The 12,233-nt window shown below is 35.6% G+C and overlaps 2 protein-coding genes across 2 annotated transcripts in view; one reads left to right on the plus strand and one right to left on the minus strand.

Annotated features, from left to right (window-relative positions):
• The window catches only part of Kmo (kynurenine 3-monooxygenase), a 53,084-nt gene extending 50,490 nt beyond the window's left edge, over positions 1-2,594 (plus strand). Inside the window, 4 exon segments of the mRNA XM_076873039.1 lie at positions 901-1,002; positions 1,093-1,152; positions 2,249-2,356; positions 2,358-2,594. Of these exon segments, the coding sequence (XP_076729154.1) occupies positions 901-1,002; positions 1,093-1,152; positions 2,249-2,356; positions 2,358-2,423 (336 nt within the window). The 3' untranslated portion in view covers positions 2,424-2,594.
• An 863-nt stretch (positions 2,595-3,457) lies between these two features.
• The window catches only part of Opn3 (opsin 3), a 43,356-nt gene continuing 34,580 nt past the window's right edge, over positions 3,458-12,233 (minus strand). The window contains exons 3-4 of the mRNA XM_076831520.1: positions 6,646-6,897; positions 3,458-5,473 (exon numbers count right to left, since the gene is read on the minus strand). Of these exons, the coding sequence (XP_076687635.1) occupies positions 5,210-5,473; positions 6,646-6,897 (516 nt within the window). The 3' untranslated portion in view covers positions 3,458-5,209. The remainder of the gene's footprint in view (positions 5,474-6,645; positions 6,898-12,233) is intronic.

Raw genomic sequence — 12,233 nt, forward strand, 5'->3', positions numbered from 1 at the left:
TTCAGGGTAACTTGGGTTTTTGTTGGCTCTTGGGGGCCTACATTTCTCCTGCAGTCTGCCTTTCTCAGGTAGTTTGCTAATGAATGTAACGTATCTTAAGGATTTAGGCTACGCGTAGCTGCAGGTAAATTGTTTTTTAAAAGTGAAAGCATATGGGGGACAGTACAGAGGGCCCATTTTATAGAATTAGTCCCATAACCTCACATTCCCACTGCTCACATCTCTCTGTTCCCTGTCAACATGAAAAGCTTATGAAAAGTGATTGTGATTACAGTTTTCAAATAATGAAAAGAAAAATTTACAAGACAAATTGAAGGAAGAGTATTACTGTTTTCCACCTCTTCTGAAGACAAAAAGAAATAAAAGTACTTCACCTTGAGCCCAATTTCATATATGGTGAAGGAAGTTCTAGGAGATACTCAAATACTTCATTGATGTATCTTGCCTGAGTCTTTAAAAACAGATGGTTTTGACAACACAGTATTTGTCCTGTATAAGGAATAATAGATCGGGACAGACATAACTTTAAACAATCACTTGTTGCCATAAGCAATATTACAAATCAACCAAGAAACAACCGAAATTGATTAATCTCTGAGTTCACAGATTACCCATAGGCCTGATTACCCAATCCCTTTGCTGAAATAGAGTTCCTATACTGACCCCTAACCAAACTAGACTTTCCTAATAGCTTTTGTGTGATCACTGTACATTTTCAAGATAATGTCTTGTACTACTGAAATTTCTTAAAAAGAGATTGGGAATGACCACTATGAAAATGGGAATTTATTTGACTACCTTGTGTCCAGCCTTGTTCTAAGTGGGAATGAAGAATAATAAATGTAGTAAGGAAAGAAATTTTGTTCAAGGTGTTTTAAAAAAAGACTTTTATCATTGCAGATGCGAGCACATGTCAATTCCAGGTGGTTCATTTTTCAAAAGAACATAGAGAGGTTTCTCCATGCAATTATGCCATCTACCTTTATCCCACTCTATACCATGGTAAGGTCTGGATTTAAGACTTCCCCTCATTTTAAACCTCTGTTCAGCCATTGAAGAATCCACAAGAATACTTTTAAAACTTCTCTACAGGTTACTTTCTCCAGGATAAGATACCATGAGGCAGTACTGCGCTGGCATTGGCAAAAAAAGGTGGGAATAAATTACACTATTGAAAAAAAAAAGCCTGATGTATTGACAGTGTTATGTTTATCTTTATTTCAAGAAAATACAGAAATGATAGGACAAGTACCAACTGTTTGCTTTCCAAACAAAAACTGTCCTGAGTACTCAGAGGGCAGAGTGCCAACTGAACAACATTACAAAGAGAAATTATGAGAGAGATTTTGAAGGGAAGAAATTTGAAAAAGAAACTGAGACTAATATTTCTTGGCTTTTTACTTTATTTTAGGAATTCCTTTATTTTAGGAATGACTTTTTCATCCTGCGATATTCTTATGGGTTTAATTTGTACAGTTAATATATTATTTTTCCTTTATTTTAGGATGACTTTTTCATCCTGCAATATTCTTATGGGTTTAATTTGTACAGTTGGCCATAACTGAAGCACTTATAAAACACTATCAAATTCCATTGCAATGCTATGATACGTTAGTTTTGGGCAATTCACCCAGAGATACCATTAAATGGAATTCAAATTCCTGATGATCTGTTTTGCAGGGGTGAAATTATAAAAGTTCATAGTTTATTGAATACATAGATATGGAGCTGGGCATGGTGATGAGACTAGAAGGAGAACACAACTGGGCTAGAGAGGAGAAGCCTGAAGACACATGATGAACACAGAATTGGGAATAGCAAGTATTTATGTAGAGCTGGAAGGCAGTATATAGGTGTGAGAATGGCTACATGGCCACTGGGGAAGCTGGAGAGGTAAGCCTGAGAGAATCCGAGGGACCAAAGAAGGCTCATAGATTTGGATTTTAGAAAGATCACTTTGCTGTAGGGAGAATGGATTGGAAGGCATCAAGGTTTAGCAGTACAAAGATAAATAAAATAGGATCTCTGTCCTCAAAGAGATAGAAGTATGAAAGGGAGAAAGAAACAGCGGCAGACTGTTAGAATGCAGGACAATAAGTGCAGAGAGAGAAATCAGGTCATACTATTTAATGGATTCTTCGGGTTAAAGAACAAAAAGGAAACTGTACTCTTGTGGGGTGTGAATAAAGGCTATTTCATGATTTTAATTTCTAGATAAATGAAATAAGAGTTCTTGCTGTCCTTACAGGTGATAAACAAAGGACTCTTTATCTTTGGGTCGCTGATAGCCATTGGTAGTACCTACCTACTCCTGAACTACATGTCACTGAGCCCTCTGCACTACCTGAGAAGACCATGAAACAGGAATCACTTACTTCCAGAATATGGAGCAGGTTTACCTGCAAACTCTATGGAGTCACTAGAACAAATCCCTATTTCATTAACCAGTAATGTAAAGGTCCAAAGGTAGCAAATGTTTGATTTCTTTGTGATCAAAATTAAGTATCAAAAAATATATCTCCGTTGTGTTGTCATATTTAATTCACTATTGAAAGATAGTTGTTAGCATATAATTAAACTTAATGTTGAATCTCTCTGTGTTAGTTGCAATTGCTCAGGAATAGGGGAAACATTACATTTTTAAAGTTGCAACATGTAGCTTCCCCATCATGTTTTACACGCTCAGATTGGGTCATTCTACATTTTAAAATTCAATGACAAAGATCTCTTTCACTTCTCAAAAAATAAGGCCCTGGAGGCCTCTGGGAGGGCACTCATTGTGTGTGTGTGTGTGTGTGTGTGTGTGTGTGTGTGTGTTTTTCTTTAAAGGACATAGTAGGACTCACAATAAGATTGACAACACTTTAGACTAAAAAAAATTTAAAAATAAAAAAAATCACAGTTTTGCCTAACATGTTAACTGAGCTTTTCATCATCTGGATGGACCTTTTCTAATTGCAAGGCTCAGATTCACTTGATAAAACCAGAAGTATAAATGAAGTGTAAATGATTCAGCGGAGTTCCAAAGAGTTACTGAATGAATCTATTTCATTTCCTGGTTTTCAATGCTATGTATGCCCTTCTGAAGATTAAAAAAAAAAAAGGCCATTAATGCAATAATAAGTGAAGGATAAGAAAAGATTTTATTCATAAAACAAATGCTTATATAAGAGAGTAGAAAGTAAACAAGGGGAGACAGCTTTTATAGAAATACGAAGCCATATTTTATTCAATTTCAGACCCTTAAAAACATTAGTAACTTGTTCTTGAACTATATACTACAACAGAACCAGCATTGAACTTGATTTTTTTAAAACGCATTTAGTGAAATATTTTCTTTGGTTTTTCTTTCTTCAATAGGCCAACTGAGCCATTTAGAAGTCCTTCAAATACAATTAATTATAAAGATGTAACACTAGAAGGAGAGTCATCTAGGAAATAAAAAAATAGGCAGTAAAATAAAATGATTCAGTATTTATTTTCTCTATTGTCAAAGACATTCTCAAGTTCTTGATACACTAATAATCCAAGTTTAGTGTGTAGGGGAAAAAAGTAATACTTTTTCCTTTTACCTATGTTAGATCCATTGGCTGGGGCCCCTACAACAAAAGACAGATTAACAAGAGAAGAACAAACACAAACAGAATTTTATTAACATATATTTCATATATACAAGGGAGATGCCCAAAGAATGAGTACATCTCAAAGAGCTGGCTCAGAACTCCCTGGCTTATATGGCATCTTCAACAAACAGCAAACTGCTATAGAAGTGACAAGACAAAAGAAAAGACTGAGTCTCTAGGGGCAGTAACTTGTATGAGATTAGTAAAGGGGAGTTTGTTATAGAAATTCTTCTGGTGCTGTCTACAGGCTGGTAAGTATCTAAGTTGTCTCTGTGATGGGCCTTGTCCTTCCTGGTAGAAGAGAGGAGGATACCTTTTTAAATGTACGTCCCAGGTTTAAGCAAATATAGGTGGAAGCCAGAGAGCTTTTCTCTTCTTTCCTTTTCTTTCTTCTTGTACCAGGGATTTATCCAGGGGTGCCTAACCACTGAGTCACATCCCTTTTATTTTTGCCCTTTTTATTTTGAGACTAAGTTGCTTAGGGCCTCACTAAATTGCTGAGGCTGGATTTAAACTTGCAATCCTTCTGCCTCAGCTTCCGAAGACACTGGAATTACAGGCATGTACCACCACACCTGGCTCCAGAGAGCTTTCCTTATATCACTGCTTCTCAACTGTCTTCAGGTCAAAGTAATGCTTATGCAAAATGGACATATGCTACCCAAGGGTAGCATATTCTGGTATCCTACATGTCTAAACAATGACCCATGGAAAAATGGCCCCTTCACTAACATTGACCATCAGTTATTCAGTGGAGTGATTGATGGGCAATGAATATTGAATAATACATTTTATGAATACACTTAAACACTTATTTTCATCCCTCTTCAAAAGTAAGTTGTTTTCTTACTTGGAACTCCTTACCAAAATTGTGGGAAAGTATTAAAATAAAATGATAATCCTGCCATGCTCAAACTTGAAATGAAATAGATGGAGATACTTCTGTGCCATCAACATCATCTCCACCTGTGCGTTTCCTACTAGTGCATAATTAACCACACACCATGATTACCTTGAAGTCATCTTATTCTCTTTGCTGTGATGCTTCCTAATTGTATCTTCTGGAACTTACTCAGCAACATGTTAGTATGAAGCTTTTCTTTATCATACTACATGTGTAACAGCAGAGTTTTTTGTTTGTTTGTTTGTTTCAGATTGATTTTCATCCTAGAATTATTCCCTTGATAATTTAATTTGGTCATATAACATGACTGAATAGGACCCAACACTACAGAGAATTCAAGAAGGTCTAGCTATTTCATACATATGTATGAGACAAAATTTACTTTTACAGTGTGCTTTGGCAAATATAGTCATTTAAAAATACATTTGAAATGAAAATTCTCAACACATTAGAAGATGATGGTGCCAGATGCCCATCTTGTGCCATAAATGGTTTTTCATTATGTAAAGCACCCATTGAATTAAAAGAATGTGTCTTGCTTGTTGAGGACAGAGAACATATGGGCAACTCAGATTTCCTGCTGTGTCACAGAAATTCTGTTGATATTACATAGAATGGGAATTCCAGAACAATCCTTATAAGTCCAAATGTGCTGTCCCATCTAAGGCTCCATCTTTCATTTCTATAAAGGACGAACTTGGATTACATCAGCTTTGGACCCACTGGTTCTATTACTGTCATCAACTGATAGAGATTCGTCACTGGTGATGATAAAAACAATGGAAGAAGAATTAAAAGTCACTTTCTTCTTTGGCCTTTCCCCATCTTTCTGTGATATCACAATGGGTCTGATCTGCATTTCATTTCCTACTGCTGGTAGGTCTTTAGCAGGCTGCTGGCACCTCAGCAGTCGGGAACATAGGAGCTGCAAAAGGGATCTTCGAAACTGGATGGAGAAAAAAAAAAAGAAAGTTGATTTAATAAATAAGGGCCAAGTAAAAACTTGGCCTTTAATCTAAGTTAACATTTAAGAAAATTAGCTGAGCTTAATTTGGGCTGTTTTGTTGTTGTTTGTTATCGGATGCAGGGTAAGCCTCAGATCTACCTACGTCATCCTGGAGTTCTATGTCTTTTATTTATTAAAATTCTTATTAACTAGACCACATAGGACTATTTAATACCTTATAATCCTTATAGGTTCAATGTTTACACCTTCTGTGAGGGTGAATTTGTTTATTTAAGGGATTTTGAACATGAATTCAGTCCACAAACATTCAGTCATCACGGACTACTGTACTATAATCTACAAATAATGTAAATAGCAAAGAAAGAGCCCTTCCTGGAAGAATTCATAGCCTAAGTGACTCACAAATATTCTTTAACCTATTAAATCCTAAGTTTTCAATCCTGTAAACATAATAAACATTCAAATATTATTTCAAACTTACCATATGTGGTACACTTATAGTTTAATTTAAGTTTTTATGTGTTGCACATTTAGAACAATGGGTTAATTAGGTGGAGAATTTTTTTAAAATAAAAATTACTAATCACTAGTGTCACACACAGTATCTGTGCCAAAAAAACGTTTTTTCATATAAAACATTATGGGCAAGAACCACTGTCTTATTCATTCTTGTTTGTTGTATCATTTAGACTTTCTGTTTAAAGCAAGTTCCCAGGAAACAGAAACAACACCAGGATCATTTGGGAGCTTGTTAGAAATGCAGAATATTGGGCATAGAGACATACTGAATCAGAAGATGCATTTTTTACAATATTTTCAGATGTGGTACATACATAAGAAAGTTTAAGAAGCACTCATCTCTAGTGCCTTGGTTGAAAGAAAGGGTACAACAAGTAATTGTTAGTGAATGCATTTATAATTTGACTATTGAGGTCATGGTCCCTCATTTCATAACACATAAATAAAGTAAGGACTAAGACTAGAATTTATTACTTTCTTTGGCAATATCCAACATTTCTTCTTGAACCCTTTACTTTTATATAAAATCCTTGTTTGGATTTTTTATCATTGAAGCTGTTCTGAATTACCTCTATAAAAGTATTACATTTTTCCAACCCCTCCCACATGGTAAAATCAATTACAAAGCTTACCTTTCTGATCATGAAGATATAAATAACTGGATTGTATACAGTGCTGGATTTAGCAAAGAGATTAGAAACAATAGATACTGTTGGAGTGACCCGTTGTCCATAACCATTAGCCACTAAGAAACAGACCACAATATAAGGCATCCAGCAGATCAGGAATGTAAATACCATCACGAAGCACATTTTGGCCAATTTCTTTTCATATCTTAAAATTTTGATCACCTGAATTGTCTGAAGATCTTCAACACAGCGAAGCTACAGAAAGGAGAAAGAAAAGGGTTGAGAAATGAATCATCTTCTTTTGCTGCTTTTAATAAAATATGCAACTAGCATTATTGGCCCTGCCTTTATGGGGAGAACTAAATGGGATCCTGGGAGGCTGACTTGTGATCCAAGCCCTGCAGCTAGGCAAAGCCTTCATCTCTCTGGATCTCAGTCTCTTCAATAGTATCTTAGATTCTTTCATGGTTTTTAATATTTTCTAATTTGTTCGGTGAGAATGAAATAAATTATTCTGCCTAGACCTTCAAAAGACAGCATGAAAGAGTCATAATAAAATGGAAACAATTTCTCTATGATTAAGAATATTTTCCATTTAGAGCAGTAATTGGCAAATTCTCAAATCAGGCAACAAACTCATGTCATGTCAGGAGTTCTGCACAGTTAAACCCACAGCTGGTCTTGATGAGAACTTAATCCCCAGTGAATTCTTGCTGGAAACTACTGTGCCTTTCAATTCACTGCTAATAACTATAAACTAATAAGTAGGATTTGGTGAGGATTTTCTTTATGGTTGATTTCATCAGAAGCTTGTTTGCAGAGAATGGCATTTGATAAAACTCAGGGTGCCTCATTCCTCTAAAATCAGCACATCTACTAGCTTGTCCTCATTAAAAGTTTGAGGAGTAATGATGTATAGTTAGAAAGTTCTTTGAGTTTCTTGAGTAACATTCTGTAGAACTTCTCTTATTGTTATGAGAAATGTGTTATTAAGGAAATTAAAAGAATATTTCTGCATTCCAAAAATATATTCTTAAGTGGTCACTGTAAGAAGTTATACTAATTTTGCTACAAAACTATAAATACTGGGGCTGGGGATATGGCTCAAGCAGTAGCACGCTCGCCTGGCATGTGTGTGGCCCAGGTTCGATCCTCAGCACCACATACAAACAAAGATGTTGTGTCCGCCGATAACTAAAGAATAAATATTAAAAAATTCTCTCTCTCTCTCTCTCTCTCTCACTCTCACTCTCTCTTAAAGAAATATAAATACTTTATACATTGATTTTAAAAGAAAAGTATCTGGCATACTATCAATACTTCATAGTGATAGTTTTAAACTGGGAACTTTATTATATTTCAACAAACTCTTAAGTGAATCCTCTAATTCTAATATTATCATAAAGGCTCGAAAAAATTATAGAAAGAAATTATTAAGATGTGCTTATAGTATTAAAGCATATATTTGAAATGATATCCTTAAATTACTGATGTCATCTAAATTTTATTTAAGAAGCTATATTCACATTAAAGTCACATATTCAGATTAACAAAGAATAGAGGGAAACACAAAAAATTAAAATGTTTGATTGCTTATAATAGAATTCTATTATACCATCATATTCAGATTAACAAAGAATAGAAGGAAACTTCACACAAAAAAATAAAATGTTTGGTTACTTATAATAGAATTCTATTATACCATCCTATCTTAAACTATTTTATTGAATGTGATAGGATATTTTTCTATTTTTCATAATGCCACTCTTTTGGGGGAAGACATGCTTCCTCCAGTTTATAGAAATGTTGTGGGGATCTTGTAGAAGTTTTATATTAGAATCAGATAATCTGATTTTGCTCCCAGTGTGATATTGAACAAGTCAATTACATTCTGTAGGAATAAAGAAATTATAAGAGGTTGTGAGGGGCAAGGGGGAGGGAAAAAAGGGAGAGAATTGAACAACAGCAGAGGAGGTAGAGAGGGAAGATGGGAGGGGAGGGGAGGGGAGAGGGGATAGTAGGGGATAGGAATGGTAGCAGAATACAACAGTCACTAATATGCCATTATGTAAAAATGTGAGTGTGTAACCGATTGTGATTCTGCAATTTGTATTTGGGGTAAAAATGGGAGTTCATAACCCAATTGAGACAAATGTATGAAAGATGATATATCATGAGCTCTGTAATGTTTTGAACAATCAATAAAAAATAAATAAATAAATAAAAGAAAAGAAGTTTAAAACCATCTATGAAAATTCCAGTTTCATCACATGTATGTGGATCCAAATTGTGCAGATGCTTTTGAGATTATTTATTTACATTTGAAATATTATAGAAACTAACATACTTATATGCACTTTTATGTTTCTATAAAATATTTATAATCACTATTTTTGACTCTTCAGAGTTTCAATTAGCTAGTATATAATCATGTCTAATTATCTTTCCTCCAAGCCCCCACTGTCTAGGTCCTAACAGTTTTATTTTTACTATTTTTCTGGGCAAGTTAGTCTCTCACCATTTATAAAGGCAGAGTGCTCATTTATTATTTTGGAATTATATGCATGCAAGAGAAGTTAATTTAAGCAAATGTTGGTCTGTATTTCCCCAGACCCTCTTTAGTATAAGGAGAATGTCCTGACCAATGAGGTTTGTATTTGTGAAATTCCCATAATTATTTTCAATCTTTTTGACTTTTTTATTTCATCACTCTCATTATTCCTTGACTCAGCTCATTCAACATTTTTTCAAATTGAGAGCTCTACTTTAGGTCTCACCTTCTTTATTCAACCATTTGTAAGTATTTTTCAAAATTACTGTGGATGAAGCAAAAGCAGATGTACAAATTTGTCCTAAAAAATAAACCACTTAAGAAAAGTTCCCCAGAATTTCCTCTGACAGTGTCTTCTTCCTAAGATGAATGGCTGATGCCTTGTGCCTATTGACCCATACACCTGAAGATCTTCAAAAACCTCATACAAGCCCTTAGTCTCAATGAATAGCTATGTCACCACTACTGTTATGAGTCACCTCTCTCTGAACAGAAGAATATCAGAAAATTACATGTATGCACTGTGTTCTATGTTGAAGAAATATAACAATCTAAAATCAAATTTCTTTACATTTTTACCATTTCTCCTGTCTTTCCCTCTCTATGCCCTCCATAATTCATTCCAACAATAGTGATTGGTCACTTGTTACAGGCAGGTACAGTTTCAGCTTTAGAGATTTGGCCTCTGCTCTTGAGAATCTCACTATTGGGTTAAGGTGGCAGGTGTACAAACACTTGCTTCAATATGAAGGAGGGAAGCAAGGAGGATTATGAGATGCACCAGGCTGGATAATCAGTTCTGAGGGTGAGTTAGAGCAAGAAACCCTGATCTGAGCCCTCTGGGGAGAGGAGAAACTGGCCAAGTAAGGAGGAGTGATGCTATAGAGGGAGGGAGGGAAGGAGGAAGAGAGCGAGAGAGAGAGAGAGAAAATGTGCTAAGGCAGAGAAAAAACCACCATGTGTCAGGTTCTGGGAACAAGAAATGCTGCAGTTAGCTGGAGATGGCAAGGAGAGGAGTGTCAAGAAATAAGGCTGAACAAGTAGATAGGAGATGCCACACAAGACCTGCTAGCCATACTCAAAGGCTTCATTTTCAATCATGAAAGCAGTGGAACCCCTGAAGGTAATATTTAAGAATAAGTGCTCTGTTGACAGTGGGCAGAATACAGGTTAGAGGAAAGCAAGAATAAAGGAAAGAGAACTAAGATTCTTTTGAATTGAGTCTGTGGCAGTGAGAGAGGCAAAAATGGATATATGGGAAAATATTTAAGTAGAATAGATAAGAATTGATGACTAGTTGGGATTAGGGGAAGAGATAAATGACAGATAGTCAAGAGGTTAGGTAGCTAGGAATGTTGATCATTCAGTGAGAAAGAGAACGAGGGTAGGGGATTTGGTAGAAAAGATGGCAGGTTAGTCTCTGTATATGTTGAATTTGACAAGCCTGTGGACCATCGCAATGAAGGTGTTCAATTGAATGTGAGGATTGAACAGAAATCAGAAGAAAGATTTAGATTAGAGATAAAAGTTTTGAAGTCATCAAACCTTTCTTAGAAAAAAATCTTGGCAGTACATGAATTCACCGAAAGCCATTGTGTAGCAACAGATGAGAACTAAGCCGAGAATGCTGGGGAGAAACAAGAAAGAGAAGCTCTTAAAGGAGCCATAAGAAGATGGGGCTGGAGAGTCAGGAATGAAGGTAGCAGAGACTTTTCTTGAATCAATAAGGAGAGAAAGTCATAAGTAAGTAGACGTCATCAACAGTTCATATACCACAGATGCCAGAAAACAATATAAATAAGAAATGTGCCCATTGGATTTAATATTTAGAAGATAATCAGTAACCTTAAACAAGGGCTATTTTAGAGAGTGTGGTAGAGGAAGGAGGTACAAATTTGCAAAGAGTTGAGGAATAAATACTGTATGAATTTACTCAGCGACTAACTCCTTGAGCTACAATTGAAATTTATTTCTCACAGTTCTGGAGGGTAGGAAATACAGGATTAAGGTGCTGGCAAGGCAGGTTTCATTCTGAGGTATCTTCTCTTGACTTGCAAGTGGCCATCTTACTATATGCTCACCCAGAAGGAGAGTGGGAGAAAGAACAGGCTTTTTGTTATCTCTTCTCATAAGCCTCACTCTCATGACTTGATCTAACCCTCCTTATTTTCCAAAGGTCCCACTTCACAGGGGATTAAGTCTTTGACATCTGAATTTTGGAGGGCACAAGGCAGGAGAAGCATATTTTAGATTCTCAATAAATAGAGGTTAAATAAACATTTATTGAGTGACAATATGGTACCAAAAGTCACCAGTAGTTCTTTGAGTTAGCAGTGAAAAGAGAGAAATAAAGTAATAGGGAGAGGAAGCTGAGAGTAAATCTTGCTTTTATTGTAAGTTAGCATAACTATATGGTAAAGAGAAAGATACAAGAAGAGTGGAGAGATTGAAAAGTTAAAAAGTAAAATTATTATACTTGAGAAAGTTCCCTAGGAAAGAGAATGTAATGGGAGAGACTGGGGGACAATCAGAATTTAGAATTAGCTTTGTCCTGGGAGACTTCCCCTGTCACTCAACAACTGAAGAGAGGCACTTAAGAAATAGTGTTAACATAGAGGTTTTGATAAAGGAAGGCAGGGAGTTGAAAAGTCCTTGCTAATTGGCTTTATTTCTTCTAACAAATAACAAGCACAATTATTTAATGAGGAGGGATAATCGGTAAAAAATTAAAATGAAAATTGGTGATTTTTTATAGCCATGGTGTGAGAGAGTGCACCTATAGGGATACAAAGATTGCTAGACAGGCCTCAGAGGACATCTGAGTAAATTTTTTTTTCATCCAGAAACTCTCTACGTTTTGATTATAGCCTTGGAGAAAACAATTGGATTGGCCCAGGGATATTTTTTTTCCCCAATGAAATGGTTGTAAACAGTAAAAATGTACGACTTGAGGGTAATTAGTTAGGATTTACAGTGATGCCTGGAACTAGGTTTGGTTTAAAACAAAAGGTAAAAGTTAGAGATGTTTGAAAGAGTGAGC

The sequence above is a fragment of the Callospermophilus lateralis genome, chromosome 13 (genome assembly GCF_048772815.1).
Source record: "Callospermophilus lateralis isolate mCalLat2 chromosome 13, mCalLat2.hap1, whole genome shotgun sequence".
Lineage (NCBI taxonomy): Eukaryota > Metazoa > Chordata > Mammalia > Rodentia > Sciuridae > Callospermophilus > Callospermophilus lateralis.